The 20,679-nt window shown below is 36.6% G+C and overlaps 1 protein-coding gene across 1 annotated transcript in view; it reads left to right on the plus strand.

The window, feature by feature from the left end:
- The window catches only part of P3H2 (prolyl 3-hydroxylase 2), a 148,877-nt gene that overhangs the window by 95,833 nt on the left and 32,365 nt on the right, over positions 1 to 20,679 (plus strand). The window contains exon 2 of the mRNA XM_041731613.1: positions 19,849 to 20,001. Within this exon, the coding sequence (XP_041587547.1) occupies positions 19,849 to 20,001 (153 nt within the window). The remainder of the gene's footprint in view (positions 1 to 19,848; positions 20,002 to 20,679) is intronic.

Consider the following 20,679-nt stretch of genomic DNA (forward strand, 5'->3'; position numbering starts at 1 on the left):
AAAGATTTGGAAGGATAATTTCCCAAGAAAAGGAACACTATAAACTCAAAGAGTAGAGATTGAATAGAACTGAGGCAAAATGTAACCAGACCACATTTAGAAAGTTACAGAATGATGAGAAGGGAGTCTGGGCAGGTAAACCAGGACCAGTCAGGCAGGAGTTGGTGAGTCATTTAAGGAATTTGAACTTTTTCCTCATACCAAAGTGGGAGCCTTTGAAAGTTTAAATGAGAGAAGGAGAAGATCAGATTGGTATTTTAGAAAGATCATTCTGGCTTCAGTGTGATAAGTAGATTAAGGGGAGCAGGAGTTCACAAGAAAGTTCCCCACAATTATTTTCTTTGTGCATTTAGACATTATGCCCTTCATGCACATTGTGTGCTTGCACGCATGCAGGGACACATATATACAGAGCTCTCTCAGAATTTCACTTATTTAAATTATGTAAATCAAATTCACTGGTGTCATTAACAGACCTTCTTCCATGATTAAGCCCTTCTTTGATGGAAATATTTCTTTATTCAGAAAATTGTGATAAACCTAGACTTTTGCTTACTTTTTCATTCTGCTTCCATTGCTGTTTCTTCAAAACACATGCATACCATATGTTTGTTTTTGAAAATTAGAAAACAAGATAAAAAATAACAATTATTAAATCTTAAACTAAGTCCCCTGACTGTGTCTGAACACCCCTAATATGAACATTTTGTGCATTAAATTTTTTCTCGTGAATTTCTGTTGCATAAGTGGAATCAAACCATGCATAGTGTTATGCAGTCTGCTTTTTTTCTTTCAAGACTATATTATGAACATCTTTGCATGTTTTATTATTCTCAGTGGGCGTATAATATCCTACCATATGATCGTGCTATAATTTAGTCCATCCCTGTTGTTAGAAACGTCACTTTTAATTTGATCAGATCAGTTTATATGGAATCTTAGAAATTCTGCTTCACAAGATTAAGATGACATTTCCCAGGCATACTTCTCTGGTATTACGGGGTTTTAGCATTTTTCAGGAACTTTACCAGCTAATTAAAATAATACCAGGATAGTATGTTCTCTTTGGGAGTTTCCGAGTGACAAAAACTTTTTTATTTATGATAAAAGGAAAGGAGATACTTAGAGGAAGAGAGTCTTGGTCAAACTCCTTTTCGGAATAAACCAAAATAGGAGGCTTAAGTACCATAAATAAAAACAGATGTGCCACTCTAGAATGCCTACAAGAGAAGATTCATTTGCCCTAAAATTTTTGGTCATATCCTAAGAAATAATAAGAGAAAGCAGGTATTTTAATAATAATTAAATAATAAATAATCAATTATTTTATTATTATTTTTAATCTTATTTCCCATTCTATTTTAATGTCAAAGGGTGTACTGAGGTAATGTCATGATACCTTCATGGAGCAAACCTGAATTAAAAGTTAGAGTGCCCTGGTTAAGTTACTAGCTCTGTCTCTCTCACTAGAGAGAATATAGCAGAGAGTAAGGGCCTGAGTTCTGGTGTAAGACATCATTGGGTTTAGAGTCAGATTCAATTACTTACACGGTTTTTAGTTTTCTCAATTGTAAATGAAGTTACTGACTTCTACCTCACTGTTATTTTTATTTTTAAAATGTGCTGGATTAGTTTGCTAAGGCTGCTATAAAAAAAAAAAAAAACAAAAAACAAAAAACAAAACCACAGACTGGGTGGCTTAAACAACAGGCATTTATTTTTTCACAGTTCTAGAGGCTAGAAGTTCAAGATCAACGTGTCTGCAGGATTGTTTTTTTCTCTCCTTGGCTTGCAGATGGTTGTGTCCTGGCTGTGTCCTCACATGGTCTTTTCCTCTGTGTGCCTAGTGAACCTGGTGTCTTTATGTCCTAATCTCCTTTTCTTATAAAGACATTAGACTGGATTAGGTCCTACACTCAAGGTCTCATATTAACTTAATTATCTTTTTAAAGGTCCTATCTCCAAATACAGTCACAATCAGAGGTACTTGGGGTTAGGGTTTCAGCACATGAATTTTAGGGAACACGGTTCAGCCCACAACATGTGATGACATATGTAAGGCATTTATTTCAGGTCTCCGGCACACTATATGCTCAATATGGTACCAACTATTAGTATTTAGCTTCTCTGAGCTTCCTTTTTGTCATGGTAAAATTGGGATATTGTTATTTGCCCAATGTATATATGATGATGACCTGAGATAATTTATGTTGACTTTCTTTGTAAAATAACCGGTAGAGGACTCTCATTTATTTTAGGTATACACATACATACTTACTTCCTTCCCTTTGAAGAATATGCACATTGCACCCAGGCATTTGCTCTTAGCTTCTTTTCCATGAGAGCAGGGAGTTAGAATAGTAGGATTTAGCCTCCCTTTGGCCTCCCTTTTATTCTTGCAGGTCTCAGCATCCTTAGTTCTTGAATAAGAAAACACATGGTTAATAATTGCTAATTTATATAATCATTCTTATAGAGACTTCTGCTCACGTGAGGGAAGGGGCAAAGATCAATGGAAATACAACAGACTCTCTGCCTTGCGGTTTACAGATAGAGGCAAGGGAGTTCTTCTAGTGCCTCATGGGTGTTTTCAAATGAAAAGAGTGAAAGCTGCTTAGATTATTTTGTAATAGGACCACGTGTATCTCTGGGTAGAAAGAGTAGAGGTGGCAACTCCCATATAGAAGGCTATGTTCATTTTAATGACTTGGCTGAGATTTCTTTCTGGTTGAAAACTGGACTTGCCATGGAGTCTGTAAAACATAAAAGGCTTTAGATTAACAGAAAGTGGGTCTTCCAGAAATCGGATATGTGGCAGTTTAGCATTTTACTGGCATGCCTAACCAACTACTCTGGGCATGTGAGTATGTGACCTGGTTCCATTAACGCTTGGGATTCAAGACCAGTTGGAAATTGGAATGTAGAGAGTAGGTTGTTCTGGCATCTGCTGCTTGGTAGGATTGATTTAATTTATCTGTCTCATAGGCCATCCTGTGTTACTAGTATAATTTAGTAATGTAGACTTACTCCTCTACAGTGGAGTGACATAGTGATGTTTCTGGAAGGTAGTTTCCAAAGATTCCGGTTACTTCAGTGCTCTGAAATTTTCACATAAGACAATATGTGCTTATTAGCTCCAAGCCCACATGAGTTTGGCCCCAGCTTGCTTTTTAAGCATCCTCGGCTACTCTAAACTTCACTCTAAACACTCCCCACAAACTAAACCTTTTATACGAATTACACTTTTTTTGATACACCATTCCTGGCACCTATGCGAGTTGAAATCCCATCGTTTTAAGCTCCATTATAAATGCCATATTTGTAAGATCTCCATAAAGATGTTCTAGATCCCAAACCACTTATTTAGAAGTGCTTTTTCCTACTTTGAATCCTTAAACTGTTTGTTTTTACTTCTTTTGTGGTCCCTTACTCCACCCTGAATTATAGGTATTTTTTTCTGGTTTCACACCCTTTCCCCAAAATAGCTACGAAAAAGCAAGAATTATCTCAGTTTTCTCTCCACCATTCCTATCTACCCAATACCCAGCACAGGCCCCTCATTGAATGTTGGTCAGGTTGAACTGAAAGACAAAGAGTAGCCTGAAGCCTCAAAATTCCTAGAAAAACAAAGCTTACAGTACCCTCTGCAGACAAAGTGGGAACATTGGACTCCATTTACAGAAGATCATAGTGGCACTCTTTTCTTAGTACAGACCAAACATCCAGCTGCTAAACTACAATATAACATTTCCAGGGGAAGGAAGCCAATGTAAATTCACAGTATGTGTTAAGTCAAAATCAGAAAGCCTGAGTTTTTTAAACCACTGAATATAATTTTACAGTCTATTCGATATGATTTTTCTAGGCTGTGTTTCAATTCAAACCAGTCTCTTCATTTGAACAGTCTCACAGTTCTCTTCTATACTCATTAGCCACTTTGCAGCATTAATTTGTCTTATTCTGGGTGGCATGGAGAAAGGTATTCTTTTATGACTTTGAGACGGGTATATTATGGGTGTGAGTTTTTTATATGCACTGGTTCAATATGGTATGTTCTTTATTTTCCTGCTGAATGAGGAGAATTGGCCACTTACTCTCAGACACAATGAAGTTTCCTAGAAAAATCAGTAACTTTGGAATTAGAAGACTAGGTTATGGAGTCCAACACTTCTCTTAGAATCCATGTGGTCCTAAGAAAAATTTCTCAATTTGTATTTTAGTTGTCTTGTTTACATAAGTATAACAGAGGAGGGAGCCTTATACCAAATTATGTCTAAGGACAATTTCAGTTTTATTAGCATTTTGGGATTCTGGGATCACTTTGGTGATGATTTTTACAACTAAAGCCATTCTTTCATCAAAGTTAATGAAGTTTACCCAGAGTGTGTGTGGGTGTATGTGTGTATATATACAAGAAAGTAGAGTCTCAGAGAAGTTACTAGTCTTTTGAGCCACTCTGAGGCAGAGGGGTGGTTCTTTGATCAAAAAAAATTTGAAAAATGTAGAATACAGTATCCAAATTCATGGGAATTAACAATCATAGTAATTGAAAGTCTAAAAACTCTTACCCTAAATAGAAATGTTTAACTTTTAACACAGTTTATTTTACACTTAGTTCACTATAAAAACTTTTTTTGTTCTTTTATTAAGTCTTACGACATTCCAAGAAAATACACTTCTTAGCAAGGGTTACTTACAAACCCAAATATATTTTTTTCTGTCGTTCTGGGTTATTCTAAGCCAAGTATATTAATTGTTCATGCTCTCACTCTGGAAAGACTGGAAGTCTCACTTTCTGTGGGCTAAAGACCTCAGGTGTGCCTCAGCTGTAGACTTTGCCCAACACTCAAATTCATTAGCTCTCCAGTCAAGGTTCTTCACTGATAAAAAGATGTACTCTTTTGCATGCCTTCCCATTGTATCAAATGTTACCTAGTTCAAAATTAAATTATTGTTTTCTCTATCCCATAACCAACTTTCAGAACTGCTTTTAAAAACTAATGAATTCCATTGCTATTTCTATCATGTTTTAAAAAAATTAAAGATATCTGTAGCTTTTACATTTCTGGACTGATGCTGTAGACTGAATTATATCCCCAAAATTAATATGTTGAGCCCTTAACTCTCAAAGTGATGGCATTTGGAGATAGGGCCTTTGGGATATAATTAGGTTTAGATGAGACCCAATAGTGACTTTAAGAATATTAGTAGACTGGAAATGGTCGAGGAAAGAATATCTGAGTTTGACATTATCTCAGAAGGAACCCTCAAATTTGAAAATAAAGAAGAACAAAGACTGAGAAAAAAAAGACAAATGCCCAAGAACCGTGGTACGCTACAAAAGGTATAACACACGTATTCAGAACACCAGAAGAATAAAGAGAGGAAAGGACAAAAGAAATATTTGAAACATTAATGACTGAGAATTTCCCCCAAATAAATGGAACACCAAGCACAGATCCTGGAAGTGCAGAGAACAATGACTAGGATAAATTCAGACAATACAACAGTAAAACAAACTATATCTGGGGATATCATTTCCAAATTACAGAAAATTAAAGGTAAATAACAAATCTTGAAAAAACCAGAGGAAAAAACACCTTACTTATAGAGGAATAAAGATGAGCATTACATCCAACATCTCCTTGGAAACTAGGTAAATAAGAAGATAATGAAGTGAAATATTTAAAGTGTTGAGAAATAAAGACCTAAGATTCTGTACTTTGCAAAATTAGTCTTCAAAAGTGAGAAGAAATACTTTACCAAAAAAACAAAATTTGAGAGTATTTGTTGCCAGTAAACCTGCCCTGCAAGAGATGTTAAAAAAAAGTTCTTTAAAGAGAAGGAATATCATGAAAGTCTGAAACTAGGGTCTACATAAAGCAAGGAAGATAGCCAAAGAAGAAATAAGTGAAGGTAAACTAAAAGCTTTTATTTTTCTTCATAATTGGTTGACCAAATAACATTGTGTTCATGATAGTAATAGTGACGATGCATCTGCTTAGGTATGCTTATGTATATGTTATACATATATGTGTGTGCTTAGGTCTGCTTATATATAAGTGAAATGATGACAGTGACAATACAAGGTACAGGAGGAAAGAATTGGGATTATTTTGTTATTATAAGGTACCAGCATTTGTTGTCAGCAATAGAGTGTTTTTGAAACTGGACTTAAATTTTTTATAGATGTATATTGTAAACTTTAGGGCAACCACTAAAAACATATCTTAACTGATATGTTAAGGAAACAGAGAAAGTGAAATCATATAAAATACTCAAAGCCGCAAAAGGCAGAAAAAAGAATGGAAGACAAACTTAGGAACAAAGGACCAAAAACAACAGAGGTGGTGGATATTCATCAACCTGTATCAGTAGTCACTTCCAATTTTAATGATCCAAATGCACCAATTAAAAGATAGAGATAGAGTGAATAAAAAAGCAGGAACCAACTATATGTTGTCTAGAAGAAATCCACTTTAAATTTAGAGACATATGTAGATTAAAAGTAAATGGCTGGAGAAAAGTATATCATGCTAACATTCATCAAAATAAAGTAGGAATAGCCATATTAGTTTCAAGCAGAGCAGACTTCAGAGCAAGAAAAGTTACCAGGGATAAAAAAAAAAAAAGACATCACATAATGCTAAAGGGGTTAATTCTCTAAGAAGACATAATAGTCCTTAACATGTATGCACGCCATCTCATTCATCATCTCATTCATCAAAAAGTGATAGAACTGCAAAGAGAAATGGATTATTCCACTATTATAGTTGGAGACCTCAATATCCCTCTACCAGAAATAGACATGCAGCAGATAGGAAAATCCCAGTGAGAGCATAGTGGAACTCAATACCACTATCAGTGAACTAGATATAATGGGAATCTATAGACTACTTCATCTAACACTAGCAGAATACACATTCTTCTCAACTTCTGTGGAAGATTCACCAAGATAGATAGACCACACTCTGGGACATAAAAGATACCTTTATCATTTAACCAAGCGGGATTTATTTCAGGTATGCAACAATGGCTCAAAAATAAAAAATCAGTTATTGTAATCTATCACATTAACAGGCTAAAAAAGACAAATTACATGATCATATGAAGCATTTGATAAAATTCAGCACCCATTCATTATAAAAATTCTTAGTAAATTAGGAAGAGAGAGAAACTTCTGCAATTTGATAAAATATATCTTTCAAAAACCTACAGCTGACATCGTTCTTAATAGAAAATTGAAGCTTCTTCACTAAGCTCAGGTACATGCAAGGATGCCTCCTCTCACTACGTATATTTAACTTCTTACTGGAAGTCGTTGCTAATGCAATAAAGCAAGGCAAGGAAATAAAAGGTATGTGATTGGGAGGGAAGAGATAAAACTGTTCACAGATGCCGTGATCATCTATTTAGAAAATAAGAAAGAACTGGCAAAAAATTTCCTGGAACTGATAAATGATTACAGCAAGGTTGCAGGATACAAAATTAATATACAGAAGTCAATCACTTCCCTCGATACCAGCAATGAAAAAGTGATATTTGAAATTTAAAAACACAACATTTACATTAGCACCCTACAAAATGAAATACTTTGGTATGATTATAACAAAACATGTATAAGATACAGATGAGAACTACAAAACTTTGATGAGTGAAATCGAAGAACAACTAAATAAGTAGAGATTCTGTGTTCCTAGGAAAAGAAGACTCAGTACTGGTAGTGAGTTGGGAAGATGTCAGTTCTATAGATTCAGTATGATCCCAATCCAAAATCCTAACAGTTTATTTCACAGATGCACACAAACTGATTCTACTCTTTATGTGGAGGGGGAAAAGATTCAGAAGAGCCAATACGATATTGGTGAAGAAGAACAAAATGGAAGACTAACATTACCCAACTTCAAGACCTACTATAAAGTTACAGTATTCAAGACAGTGCAGTATGGCAAGGGGATAGACATATAGATTAATAGAGCAGAATAAGGAGCCTAGAAATAGATCCATATAACCACAGTCCACGGATCTTTGACAAAGGACCAAAGGCAATACAATGGAACAATGTAAATGTCTCCAACAAGTAGTGCAGGAAAAATGACATTCACATGCAAAAAAAGAGCCTACATGCAGAACTTAGGTCCTTCACAAAAACTAACTCAAAGTTGATCACAGACCTAAATGTAAAATGCAAAACTGTAAAACTTGTAGAATATAACGTAGATGAATTTGGATATGACAGTATGTTTTGGACACATCAAAGGAACCATCCATGAAAGAAATAATTGAAGGCCGGACTTCATGAAAATTGAAAATTTCTGTTCTGCAAAAGATGATGTCAAGAAAATTAGAAGACAACAGTCTAGGAAAAAATATTTACAAAAGGCACATTTGAGATAAAGAGTTGTTATCCAATATGTAAAGGAACTATAAAAATTCAAAAATAAGAAAGCACCAAATTAAAAAATGGGCCAAAACCCTAACAGGCATATCACACAGATGCTAAATACATATCTGAAAAGAATCTTCCACATCATATGTTGTCAGGTAAATGAAAATTTAAGCAACACCACAACACATCTTTTCCTAGAATACCAAGTCGAGACACCTTGGCTTGGTGTTCAAAGACCCCTTCCCCACCCCCCAGCACAGCCCTGTTCATCCTTCTTCCCCATTACTCTGTAATCTAGATCTTGCATATGAACTGCATTAGCCAAATGACTCGTCTATAGAAACATGAATCATTCTCATTTCTCCCTGCTCGCTCCATCTGCATCTGAGATGAGACATCCACATGGTTTTCATTCTTCATGACCCAGTCTCAGTCCCACATTTCAGAGAGGCCTGCCCTGAGCCTCCCAGGTTACCGTGATTTCAAATTTCTCTCAATTTCTATAGCATTGCATTGCCTGTTACCCACTTACCCTGCCCTCTAATCCTGTAGACACTTAGTTCTTGATATTAATAGTTCGTATATGTATCCTTGACCTACTGGGCTGTATTTAATAGATGATCAGGGACCATACTGCAAATATTTTACATCCTCTCAGGACATCTATCATAGTTCTTTCAGAGGCAGAGGTGATCAGCAAACACTTGTCACATGGACCATATATGCATGAATTCACCTTGACTTTGAAATAACAGGTATTAAAATCCCAAATGTGTGTTTGTGAACATTTTAATAAAAGACTTTGATTTTAACCACAGCCCTGCTATTAGTTTTCTGCACACCTCCTTTTTCCACTTGAGGCAGTGGTACTAAATGATTTCCAGCCCTGGTTATCTATGGCTAATGGGAATTAGTATTCACAGACAATGCAAGTGCCACAAAAGTAACCCAAGAATTGATGCTCCCTGATAAGTTCTGTAAATAAGTGAATTTTCTCTAAGCTTTAACCTCCTCAGACATTCAGATGGACTGGAACTTCTTTCCAGTACCGTCTGTTGGCTGAGGTACAGAGAAAATGCTTGTGTTTATATTTAACTTGCGTATATGGCAGGGATATTTAATTTACAATACGGCCTGAAGGTTATTGCTGTGGCTGAATGCTTTAAAAAGTGCAGGTGTGATGCCAGAGGAGCTTATGGAACACTGAAAGAACTCCATCATCAAAACCACCCCTTTAATAAGAGCATGTGGCCTGTCAGGTTAGGAACACCCATTAGTCAGCTTGATAGGTTGAAAACCTGAAGGGACTGTAGTCTCTCCTTGAAGTCCCCTCCAAGAGGGGTCTTTGGAGTGAAACTCCCTCTGGCTTGCAGCCATGGTACATTCCTTTATTTGAGATCAAGTAAATGTTTTGAAATACATTTTGAAGTAAATCTCCCCACCCTTCTTGGGGCTAGAGAGAGTTTGTATTTCAAAGAGGAATGTGGCATATTTATACCAAAAAGGTACAAGTGGAAAAGCTTTTGATTTGCTTGTTTGCTTTTCTTATATTTCTCACAGTGGAGTGGTTTGGGTGGAATGTTAAATTTGTTTCAAAAACACAAAGTAGAAAGGAGACGTTGGAAATTAGAATGATGGCATTTTTTTCTACAGGGTCACTAAACTCCGAAGCTCTCCCCAAATCATCAGTTTTGTCAGGCTATGTCCAGTGTTATCCTAGCACTTTTAACAAGGCAAGGCCATATTTATTACTTCTTTTCCCTGTGTGCCTCCCCCCAAAACCACTCAGGAAACAGGGGCACTTAGGAGAGAAACAGGAAGTAAACCTGCACTTTGATTCTCAACCCTGGGGGCTCCCATCCCTTTTTTGCCCATGACAAGTATTTAATGCCCATCGCTTTGTTATTTCACAAAACAATGTTGCAGGCACTCAAAAAGGCTTGGAAATTCTTTATTTCTTTTTTCCCATATTCTCAAGAGCAGAAAAATCAGTGCCAAGTCTATCTTAAGCTATTTCACTGTTGATTTTTTTTTTTCACTGTTGATTTTTAAAGGATATCTCAGAAGCGGAAAGCCCAAATCCATAGTTAATTGCCATTTTGCAATCATATTTGACAAATTACGTCAAATGATTGCAACTTTGTACAGTTCGGGAAGGGGGAATGTGCTCTGGCTGCTGCTGACCGCAAAGATAGGACTCTGGTAGTGAGCAATTAAGGGGCTGGCTGTTGGCTCCAGGGAAGTGATGGCCAGCTAGAACTTTTTTAATGGGTCACTAGGGAAAGACAACATTCATCCCCATTTATCATGATGAAAACCAGGCAGAAGCAAAGCATGAGTGAACTGTTAGGACAACAAATTTGTTTTCATACTGGGAAGTTCATTAAAGGCCACTCAGGCTATCCAACACTTGCTTCTGCATGGTGCCACTGCTCATTGTTTGATCATAATGTGCCCTTGTAAATAATGATCAAGTACCTCTGCCCTGGGCCCGAGGTGAGGTAGGGGATTCATCTTCTAGTTCTTTGAAGAATTTCAAAAGGAAATGAGTAGTCCCTCAATACGTGATCATTTTTTATTACTTTCACTTTTATTATTAGTACTATTGTGAAGCGCATTGCAAACTATACAACGATATACATTCTGAATGGTAAATTCTGAATAATAACTTCACGAATAAGACCATGCTCATCAATGTGGAAGTCACAAAGGAGAGGAAACCAGTTCTGGGCTCACCAAGGGGGATATTGGATTTCTGTTTATTTCTTATAATCAGATACAACTAAGATTCTTAACCGGTTAAAGGGATGGCTACTACAGTAGTCAAAGTTTGCTGGCAAAACTGGAATGTGAAATGAGTGACATCTGCCTTTCAAAGAAATTTCTGAGGAGGATTACAGCTGTGTTTCCAAAAACAGTAGCAGGAAGCAAATGTCAGACGATCTTGGCCCAAACCTTCTTTTCGGTAACCATTAGTCATCCTCTGACACCTCAAGGGAGACTTCTGGACAATACTGCAGAGGTTAAGATGCCTGCCCAGTTATTCAACCTTCCCCTGTCCTAATGTTTAGAACCAAAAACAACAGTAACATACCAATAAGCCACACACGCTAGTTTCTTTGGCTCCGTGGCAGAGACGACTTGCCCACATTCCATCACTAAGACAGTTCTCTCTCCTTGCCAGTGAGCATCCAAGTCTTGGCTGTCCTCTTGTTAGGAAGTTAGACAATACAGTCCACAGATGGCTCAAGGGATTTTGTCCAATTAAGCGCACACGTATTTTTTTGGCTAATATTTTGAGGTTTTCTTCTTTTTTCAGAAACTTCAAGGAGTTGTTGTTTTAAACAGTCTCTAATCTGACATGGTATGTTTAAAAGTTCTGCTTCTTCACTTTAATGTTTTCCTTATCCTGAAAGATGGTTTTCATTTAGATAAGAGAACCTTCTAGCCATCTTAGCTGATAGGATCTATTGTTGCACTGAGCTCATGAGCTTAACCTAATTTGTCAGTGGCTACTCACCATTAGTGTTGAATGTTAAGTTGTAAACATCAACTTGAAACTTAGCAGTGTTTAGAAAGAGCAGGAGATTGTTAATCAAGTCCAGGACTATAAGTAAATGAAGGAAAGAGTGTAAGGAGTTTGGCAAAAATAACTAACAACTAACTAACTAACTAACTAACTAACTAACTAAATAAATAAATAAATAAAATGCTTTTAAAATACACATTCTTTCTTTCCAACTTACTCCACAGAGAAAATATTACGCTTTAGATATATCATTTCCCATCTAATCCTTAAAAAATAGCATTTTGAAAGTTATAAATATTTCATTATATCCATGACTACATTTTAGACTAATATTCCATAAATTCAAAGATAAGTTCATTTTCTACATAGCATGGACACCTAACTTGTGAATTAATATGCATTCTGTAAAGCTAGAAATTTCTAAATTCTCTATATCAGGATGTAGGAAAAAATTTAATTACTAGAAATGTCCCTTACTTACAGGGGTTTATCTTTTTTTTCTTAAATATTTCCTTTATTTATTCAAGAGAGACACAAAGAGAGAGAGAGGCAGGGACACAGGCAGAGGGAGAAGGAGGCTCCCTGTTGGGAGCCCGATGTGGGACTTGATCCCAGGACCCTGGGATCATGCCCTGAGCCAAAGGCAGACACTCAACCACTGAGCTGCCAGGCCATCCTAGGGGTTTATCTTTTGAATTACCTAAAGTAATTATTTATATCTTAGAATTTTGAAATGGAATAAAAACAAAGTCAAAGAAAAAAGGGAAGTATGCCAGCTTCAGCTTGCTATACTAGAAACCCAGCGTAATTTAGTTACTGTCTATGAGAATAAAATTTAGCTCTGAGCTTCATGGTAGCCAAGACAAAAACAGCAATGCACTATATTTTGCAGTCCTCAGTGTCTGGTAAAATTAACTTTATAAATTTGTCAAGAGAAACAAGCACTTAATTCCTATAACTGAATTATAAAAATAATTCCACGTATGAATCTTTTTATTAGTTTTGTCAATAACATTAAAGGATAGTAACATCACAGAAATTGTGAAATAAGAATGTGAAGTTGTTTTTCATATAGCTATTTTTGGCTCTCAAAATTTGACTACATTATTTGGAAATATGTATGAATTTTCTAAAATAAAACCAAATTCTCAGTAAACAGCCTGGTCTTTACTGTAATTCATAGGATTAGCTTAATCCAGTAGTTTAAAAACTGCTTTCAAATATTGTTTTGAAACTTAATTTTTTTTTTAATTTTTTATTTATTTATGATAGTCACAGAGAGAGAGAGAGAGGCAGAGACACAGGCGGAGGGAGAAGCAGGCTCCATGCACCGGGAGCCTGATGTGGGATTCGATCCCGGGTCTCCAGGATCGCGCCCTGGGCCAAAGGCAGGCGCCAAACCGCTGCGCCACCCAGGGATCCCTGTTTTGAAACTTAATAGATCTTTGTTTTAAGGATATTCTGTTGTGATCCCTAGGTGGCTCAGCAGTTTAGCACCTGCTTTCGGCCCAGGGCATGATCCTGGGGTCCCAGGGTCAAGTCCCAGCCTGCTTCTCCCTCTGCCTGTGTCTCTGCCTCTCTCTCTCTCTGTGTCTCTCTGAATAAATAAATACTTTTTTTTTTAAAAAAAGATATTCTGTTAATATGTTATTCAATTTTTTTAAAGATTTTTATTTTATTTATTTAGAGAGACACAAAGAGAGAGGCAGAGACATAGGCAGAGGGAGAAACAGGCTGCTTGTAGGGAGCTCGATGCCAGACTCCATCCCAGGACCCTGGGGTCACGCCCTGAGCTCAAGGCAGACACACTCAACCACTGAGCCACCCAGGCGTCCCAATATGTTGTTCAATTTTTAAAAGTTATTTATTTATTTGGTTTTGTAAAGAAAAAATAACTAGTTGGCAAACATTTGAGGTAAATTTGGAGAAAAGAGCAGATGCTACAAAAATGTCTAGTGTCACCATTATTAAATAAATAAACAAAAAAACACCAAAAGACAAAAATCCTTACTGCTCCATAAAAGAATATTTATGGTTGATAGCCCATGAATTTTTCAGTTTTTAGTTTGATGCACATGTTATAATCTAGTGCCTTCCTTTCCCTGCAGCTAGTATGTTAATGCTAACTAAAACTTAAAAATTCTGCTGTGGCCTAGAAACAGGATGTCTTCTGTATCCACTTGCTTGCTTATTCTGTGGTAAGAAACCTTATATGGGGTTAAAAATTTAAAGTTGTTATATTATGAAATTTAAGTAAAAAGCTAAGGCAAAAAATACAGCACTTCATCAAAATGTAATGCATGATATTGGATGAATTCCCTATGTTGGGGGGATGAAAGCAGAGAAAGAATTCCCTTCTTTATTGAAAATGTGGATGTTTGAGTAGAAGAGAATGGAAATCACTTATTTTGGGCTTGACGTTTTTACTCTGATTGTATAAAAAGGCTTAAGAAGCTAGAAAGTGATCCTAACTATTCTCTCTCAGAAGTGCAGTATTCTTTATATTTTTAAGTGTGCTTTAGAATTTCCTTTCTTGCATATGTCTGACAAGCTGTCCTAAATTTCATATTCAGAATATTTGAGCTTTGTATTTCTTTAATTCAGAAGACAGGGAACTTGTATATTTGCTGTAAACTATGTTTGGAAATTGTAGAACTGTTTTCTTTTGTACTGTGTGTCTGAATTGAGAAAGAAGCAAGAATAGGCAAGATGGAAAGGAAGAGAAAGGAATGGAAGAGAGAGGGGGGAAAGGCAGGTTTACTGACCCATTTTTTTTTTTGAAATGGTTTTTATTTTGAAAGTAAAAGCATTCTCTCTCACCTGAGTTACTGCCATGTTCTCTTGCCTGCTACCAAACATCTGCTCTCCATAGCAGTCTGAATTGTCATTTTATTTATTTTTAAAAAATTTGTTTTATTTAAATTTATTTTATTTCATTTTAGAGAGAGAAAGAGAGAGAGTATGTGTGAGCAGGGGGCAGGACTGAGTGAGAGAGAGGGACAGAATCCCAAGCAGGCTACAGGCTAGTGTGGAGCCCCATATTGTCCAGTCTCACAACCCCAAGACCACGACCTGAGCTGAAATCAAAAGGTGGATGCTTAACCAGCTGAGCCACCCAGGCGCCCCAGAACTGTCATTTTTAAATGTGTATCAGATATTGTTTAAAATTCTTTAAAAGTTCCCCCTTGCACTTAGAATAAACTCTATCTTAGCCTATGAGTGATCTGTCTTTCTCCAGCTCTTCAAATATCTCTCTTTAGTCTCTGCTCCGCATTAAAAACATGTCAAGACTTTTTCCACTTGACTTTCTTTTGCCAGGAAAGGGCCCTTTCACTTCACTTTCTTTTGCCTGGAATGTTCTTCCTCCCATTCTGCTCATGACTGGCTTCTTAACATTTAGGTCTCAGCTGAAAAATATCATTGCTGAGGGACCTTCTTTGACTAATTTATCTAATAGAGTCCTGCTTCCATTCCCACCCCAGCCAGCTCTTACGGTGTCGTTTGTTCATTTATTTCTCCATAGCATTCAGCACAATCTGAAACTAATTTCATTAATGATTTATTTACTTTAGACTTGTCCCCTTCAACGGGGCTATAAGTACCTAGAAAGTAAGGTCTTTGTTGGCTTTGGACATGTAGTTATTCTCATCAGCTATGACAGTGTCTGGCACTAATTCAGTGCACAATAAATACCTGCTGAATAAATGAATGAATGAAATGAATTTGGGTATGACTGGAACACTGGGCCTTTGTGTATTTTCTTAAATAGGAAGGTGGTAAATTATAAAACATCTAGAAGTTCTTCTAGGGACGTGTGGGTGGCTCATTGAGTTAAATGTCTGACTTTTGATTTTGGCTCAGGTCATGATCTCAGGGTCATGGGAGTGAGCCCTGCATCTGGCTCCGTGCTCAGCATGGAGTCAGCTTGTCCCTCACCCTCCACTCTCCACCCCCCCATTCTCTTTCTCTTTCTCTCAGTCAAATAAATAAAATCTTTTGAAAAAGAGCAGTTCTTCTAGAACTTTTCTGGGAAAAGTTTGCATAATGGCAGAGATGAAGATGTTTGGCTAGAAAGTGAGTTGAGGCCAAATCCTGGAGGTTTTGAATGTCACCATACATAGTTTTTGGAATCTCTTTTGTGGTCCATGGATAGCTACTGAGGGTTTCTAAATAGTCAACGTGTCCTTTTGAAATGCTTCTTTATTACTCGCTATGGAAAACCATTAGTGCATCAAAAGAATTTCATTCACTCACCAGTGGACAGAGTAACTTAGAATGTCAGCAGGGTGTTGATTTAATCAGCATTCATTTCTTTTTTTCCATGCAGTATGACTGCCACGTACAGTCCTGCTTCTAGGCTGGCAGGAGAAAATGTTCGCCTTAGTTCTTCACAGCCTGAGATGAAATGACCCAATGCATCTTGAAGGCATTTCTGGCCGGTATTTCTCATATCTCAGGGGGAGCGGTTGGCTCCTTTCTAAATTTGATACCATCTTGTTGTCAAATCCTTTCCCTTTCCTCAGTTGCTCTTTATTTTGCAATTTATTTTTTTGATGTATAGATTTACCCTCTCTTGTGGTTTATTTTAGTTTGGTCTTTTTTTTTTTTCCTTTTTTTTTTTTTAATTTAAATTGAATTTGCTTTGGTCTTAAAGGAAGTCCAGTGTGGAGCCTTTCAGGGCAGTTGGCTTTTTGTTTGTTTCAGTGAAGTAGTGGGTCGATCCTTCCTTAGCTGAAACTAGTACTTACAAAGCCTTATAATAATCTCCATCGCATAATATGGCATTATATGCAGCATACGCATGTTCACCTGGAGTTTTCCTACCACTTCACATGTATATATCTAATTTCTAAAATAGAATACAGAGATATCAAGATTCTAGTTAAAATAATGGCTTGTTTTATAGACTTTGGCAGCCAGTTTGAGTTTCCTGAACTGGTTCACAATGATTTAAAAGCCATGGCCAGTTCATGAAAAAATTTTATGGTTTAATTTTAAGTCATGGAATCTTCTTAATATTTATATTGGGGAAGATGATATGCTCAGTACTGGATTATAAATGGGGAAAACATCAAATGTGCAAAAAAAAAATCCAACAGCAGGTGTGGTAAGATCTCAGTAAAGGAACCAACTTGTCAACAGTGACTGACAATTTTCAAGAGCTATTGAATCATATACTTTGCTAATAATCAGTATTGGAAGCTCTCAGTATGAATGATGACTTCAGAGATGTTATTAAACTGACATCCTTTTAGTCCAGTAGAGCTTAAGAAGCATACTCACATGTAATACACTTTTTGATTTGCGTAAGAGATTTACTTGTTAGTTCTATTTTTCTCCTAAGCTATATCATAGACCTCAATCTGTATGTCAAGGCAGTGAAGACAAACAAAAAGAAGTCTTATGGCCTCTAGTCTCAGAGAGCTCTACTAGAAGAAATGAATATACTCAGGGAGGTGCAGTGTACAACAGAGTATGATAGGTGCTCATAGAGAAATAGGGAGAAGATGATATTGCTGTACTTGACTGTAGCGATAGTGTTGAAAAAGGATCTCTTAGAGAGTCAGGAATTAGGCTTAACTTTATGGGATACGTTAGATTTCAACAAGAAAAGACCAAGAGATAGAGGCTCTCTAGATCAGTAGAACAGCCTGAAGAAAAGATGAAGGTGAAAAAGTGAAAAACAGAAGTATTTATGTATGTTCTATCAATTTTTAATGGATTGTGCTATAGAACCAGAGTATGTCAGTGCTAATCTGTTTTGTTCATAATTTATAGTTTTACTCTTAGCTGTAGACTGTCTCTACCAACCGCAAAGACTTTATTATATCCTCATAAATTATGTGTCCACAGGAGTTATAGATTATACTGTGATCATTTTTTTCTTTTTCTTTTCCTTTTCTTTTTTTTTTTAATTAGTTGCAGAATTGGGGCAGCCTGGGTGGCTCAGCAGTTTAGCGCCACCTTCAGCCCAGGGCGTGATCCTGGAGACCCGGGATTGAGTCCCACGTTGGGCTCCCTGCATGGAGCCTGCTTCTCCCTCTGTCTCTGCCTCTCTCTGTGTCTCTCATGAATAAATAAATAAAATCTTTTAAAAAAATAATTAGTTGCAGAAGTAGAATTTAGTGATTCATCAGTTGCATATAACACCCAGTGTTCATTATATCAAGTGCCCTCCTTACTGCCCATCACCCAATTACCCCATCTGCCCACCCACCTCCCCTCCAGCAGCCCTCAGTTTTTTTCCTGGAGTTCAGTGTCTTTTATGGTTTGCTACCCTATCAGTTTTCATCTTATTGTATATTTTCCTTCACTTTCCCAATGTTCATCTGTTTTGTTTCTTAAATTCCGCATATGAGTAAAATCATATGGTATTTTTCTTTCTCTGAATGACTTATTTCACTTAGTGTAATAGTCTCTAGTTCCCTCCACATCATTGCAAATGGCAAGATTACATTCTTTTTGATAACTTCTTCCAGGTTTACTTGATCAATAAGTGTAGACAGACACTGAACTTAGAACCTACTGTTTTTCCTCTATATCTGTATACTCATCACTGTGTAGATGTCCATACAATTCATATTTAGTGAGTGAGAAGTTGAGAAATTGTAAATTAAAAAAGAAACCACATCCAAAATTAGTGATTTTGACAGCCAATATTATTCTGGGAGCACAGAATTGAGGACAAAGGTAAAAGTGGCAGGGAAACTAATAAGGCAAGATTTAATGGAAAGAAGGCCAGTAGCTAAGAGCATGCAAATTCAACAGGAAAAGGGAAGGCTTTACTATGATTAGACAAAGTAAGGATCTCAGATCTTAAGATAGGGCAATTTATATTTTCTTTGGTGAGGGCTAAGATTATTTGCCATTATTACAAAATGGCAGTAGCTGGGGACTTGGGAATTCAGTACTTATATTTCTTACTAATACCTGAGTGGTAAGACTCAGGCAAGACTAAGTTGAATCTTTTATGCTGTTCCATGATTTTACGTTTACTTTTTAATAACAATGAGTTTTCATGTCTTCATATTCTAAAATAGATCAAACGTATTTGGATTAAAAAAAGTATTTGGATTTTACCATGAAAAAGTTATTACTGTGAATATTCATTTTTCTGATATGGGCAAACGGATCTGTCTATAAATGTTCTCTATGTCTAAAGCACAGAGCAAAATGTCTTAAATTGAGTAAATTTAATTCTTTTTGGTAAAATTGCATTACATGGAGAATCTGTGTGGCATAGGAGAAGTCTTTGTAGTGCCTATGTAGTGATTATTAGAAATTCTTCCTTTTGTATTAATTAGAATCTAAATTGTAGGTCTGGAATCAAATATTTCAATCAAAGGAGTGTGATAAAGCATTTTATGTACTGCATTCAGCATTTGTTATGCATTGGAATGTTATTTTGTATTCTTTTGGTTTTTGTATTATTCACATTCTAAAGCCTGATAAATTTGGTGGAGTGGGAGGTATACTCATTCTCATCCTTTGGAAAGTCATAGGTTTGTTTATACTCCCTTTGTCAGGATTAAAGACAAAAGGAACAAAAAGAAAAGAGAAAATAAAAGATAAAAATGTTAAAAATATGAATTAGAGGTGGCACAGCATTGGCAGCTTTTTATTTTGATCAATCATGAAACAAACAGAAGCAGAAAGATTCAGCTTCCCAGAAATGCAGATGGTTCAGAAAAGAGTGGGAAAAGAATAAATTTGGAATAGAGCACATTTAGCTATTTTCACTAAAGCCTGAATATCCATGTATCATTTTAGGATCTCTATTTATTAACCTTCCACTTTGTAGTACAGAGATTGAGTATAGTGAATGTAACCTGGAAGCTGTCCCTGCCACTTTAGCTGTTAGCCCTTGGACTAGTACTGAGCCAGGTTAGAAATGTTTGCCTTCATTTGGGCCTCTTTTTTTTCTCCGTAGCTTAACCAGCTGGAAAAGGCAGTGGAAGCAGCCCATACATTTTTCATGGCCAACCCCGAGCATATGGAAATGCAGCAGAACATCGAGAATTACAGAACAATGGCCGGCGTCGAAGTGCACCAATTGGTAGATCGAGAAGCCAAACCACATCTGGTGAGCACTGAGGATCCTTGCCCTAAGCAGAAGGAGATAGGTATTCCTAAGTTTCACTGGACTCAAAACAGATGCCTGGAAGGGGTATATCAGGTTGATTCTTGATTTCTAATACAGTAATAGTTTTATACTGCCAGAGTTCTCAGATGATATATTGTAATTATTAGAGTTAAAAAAAAAGATGAAAGAAGGTTAAAATGCCCTTAGAAAAGCTATATGATATGGTAAAAAGTAGAACATGATATAAAGATCTGTCACCCTCTCTGAACCTCAGTGCCCCTTCAAACTTTACATATGGGAGTTGAAGCCAATATGAATTGCTCAGGTCACACTGTGGTTTCCCAGCAACCAGTCCATTGCTTTTCCACTGCCCTTCTACTTTACAAATTCTGATATTTTAAAGCTACATATTACTGACTTTAAATGAAAGCTTACTTGAAATCACAATAAGTCGGAAGGGCTTTTTTTTTCAATCGGAGAGGTCACCATTCCTGACACGTGACTTCCAAGATGATTGAAGAACAAGATACGAGAAGATTTTCAATATAAGCCTTTTATCATCACCATCATCATCATCATCATTATTAAATTGGGTCAGGCAGGTCTGGAAAATGAATGTGTCATGGCCACCCACATCAGTCTACCTGGCTGGGCTTTGTTGCATGGCCATACCTACAT

This window comes from Vulpes lagopus, chromosome 17 (genome assembly GCF_018345385.1).
Source record: "Vulpes lagopus strain Blue_001 chromosome 17, ASM1834538v1, whole genome shotgun sequence".
NCBI lineage: Eukaryota > Metazoa > Chordata > Mammalia > Carnivora > Canidae > Vulpes > Vulpes lagopus.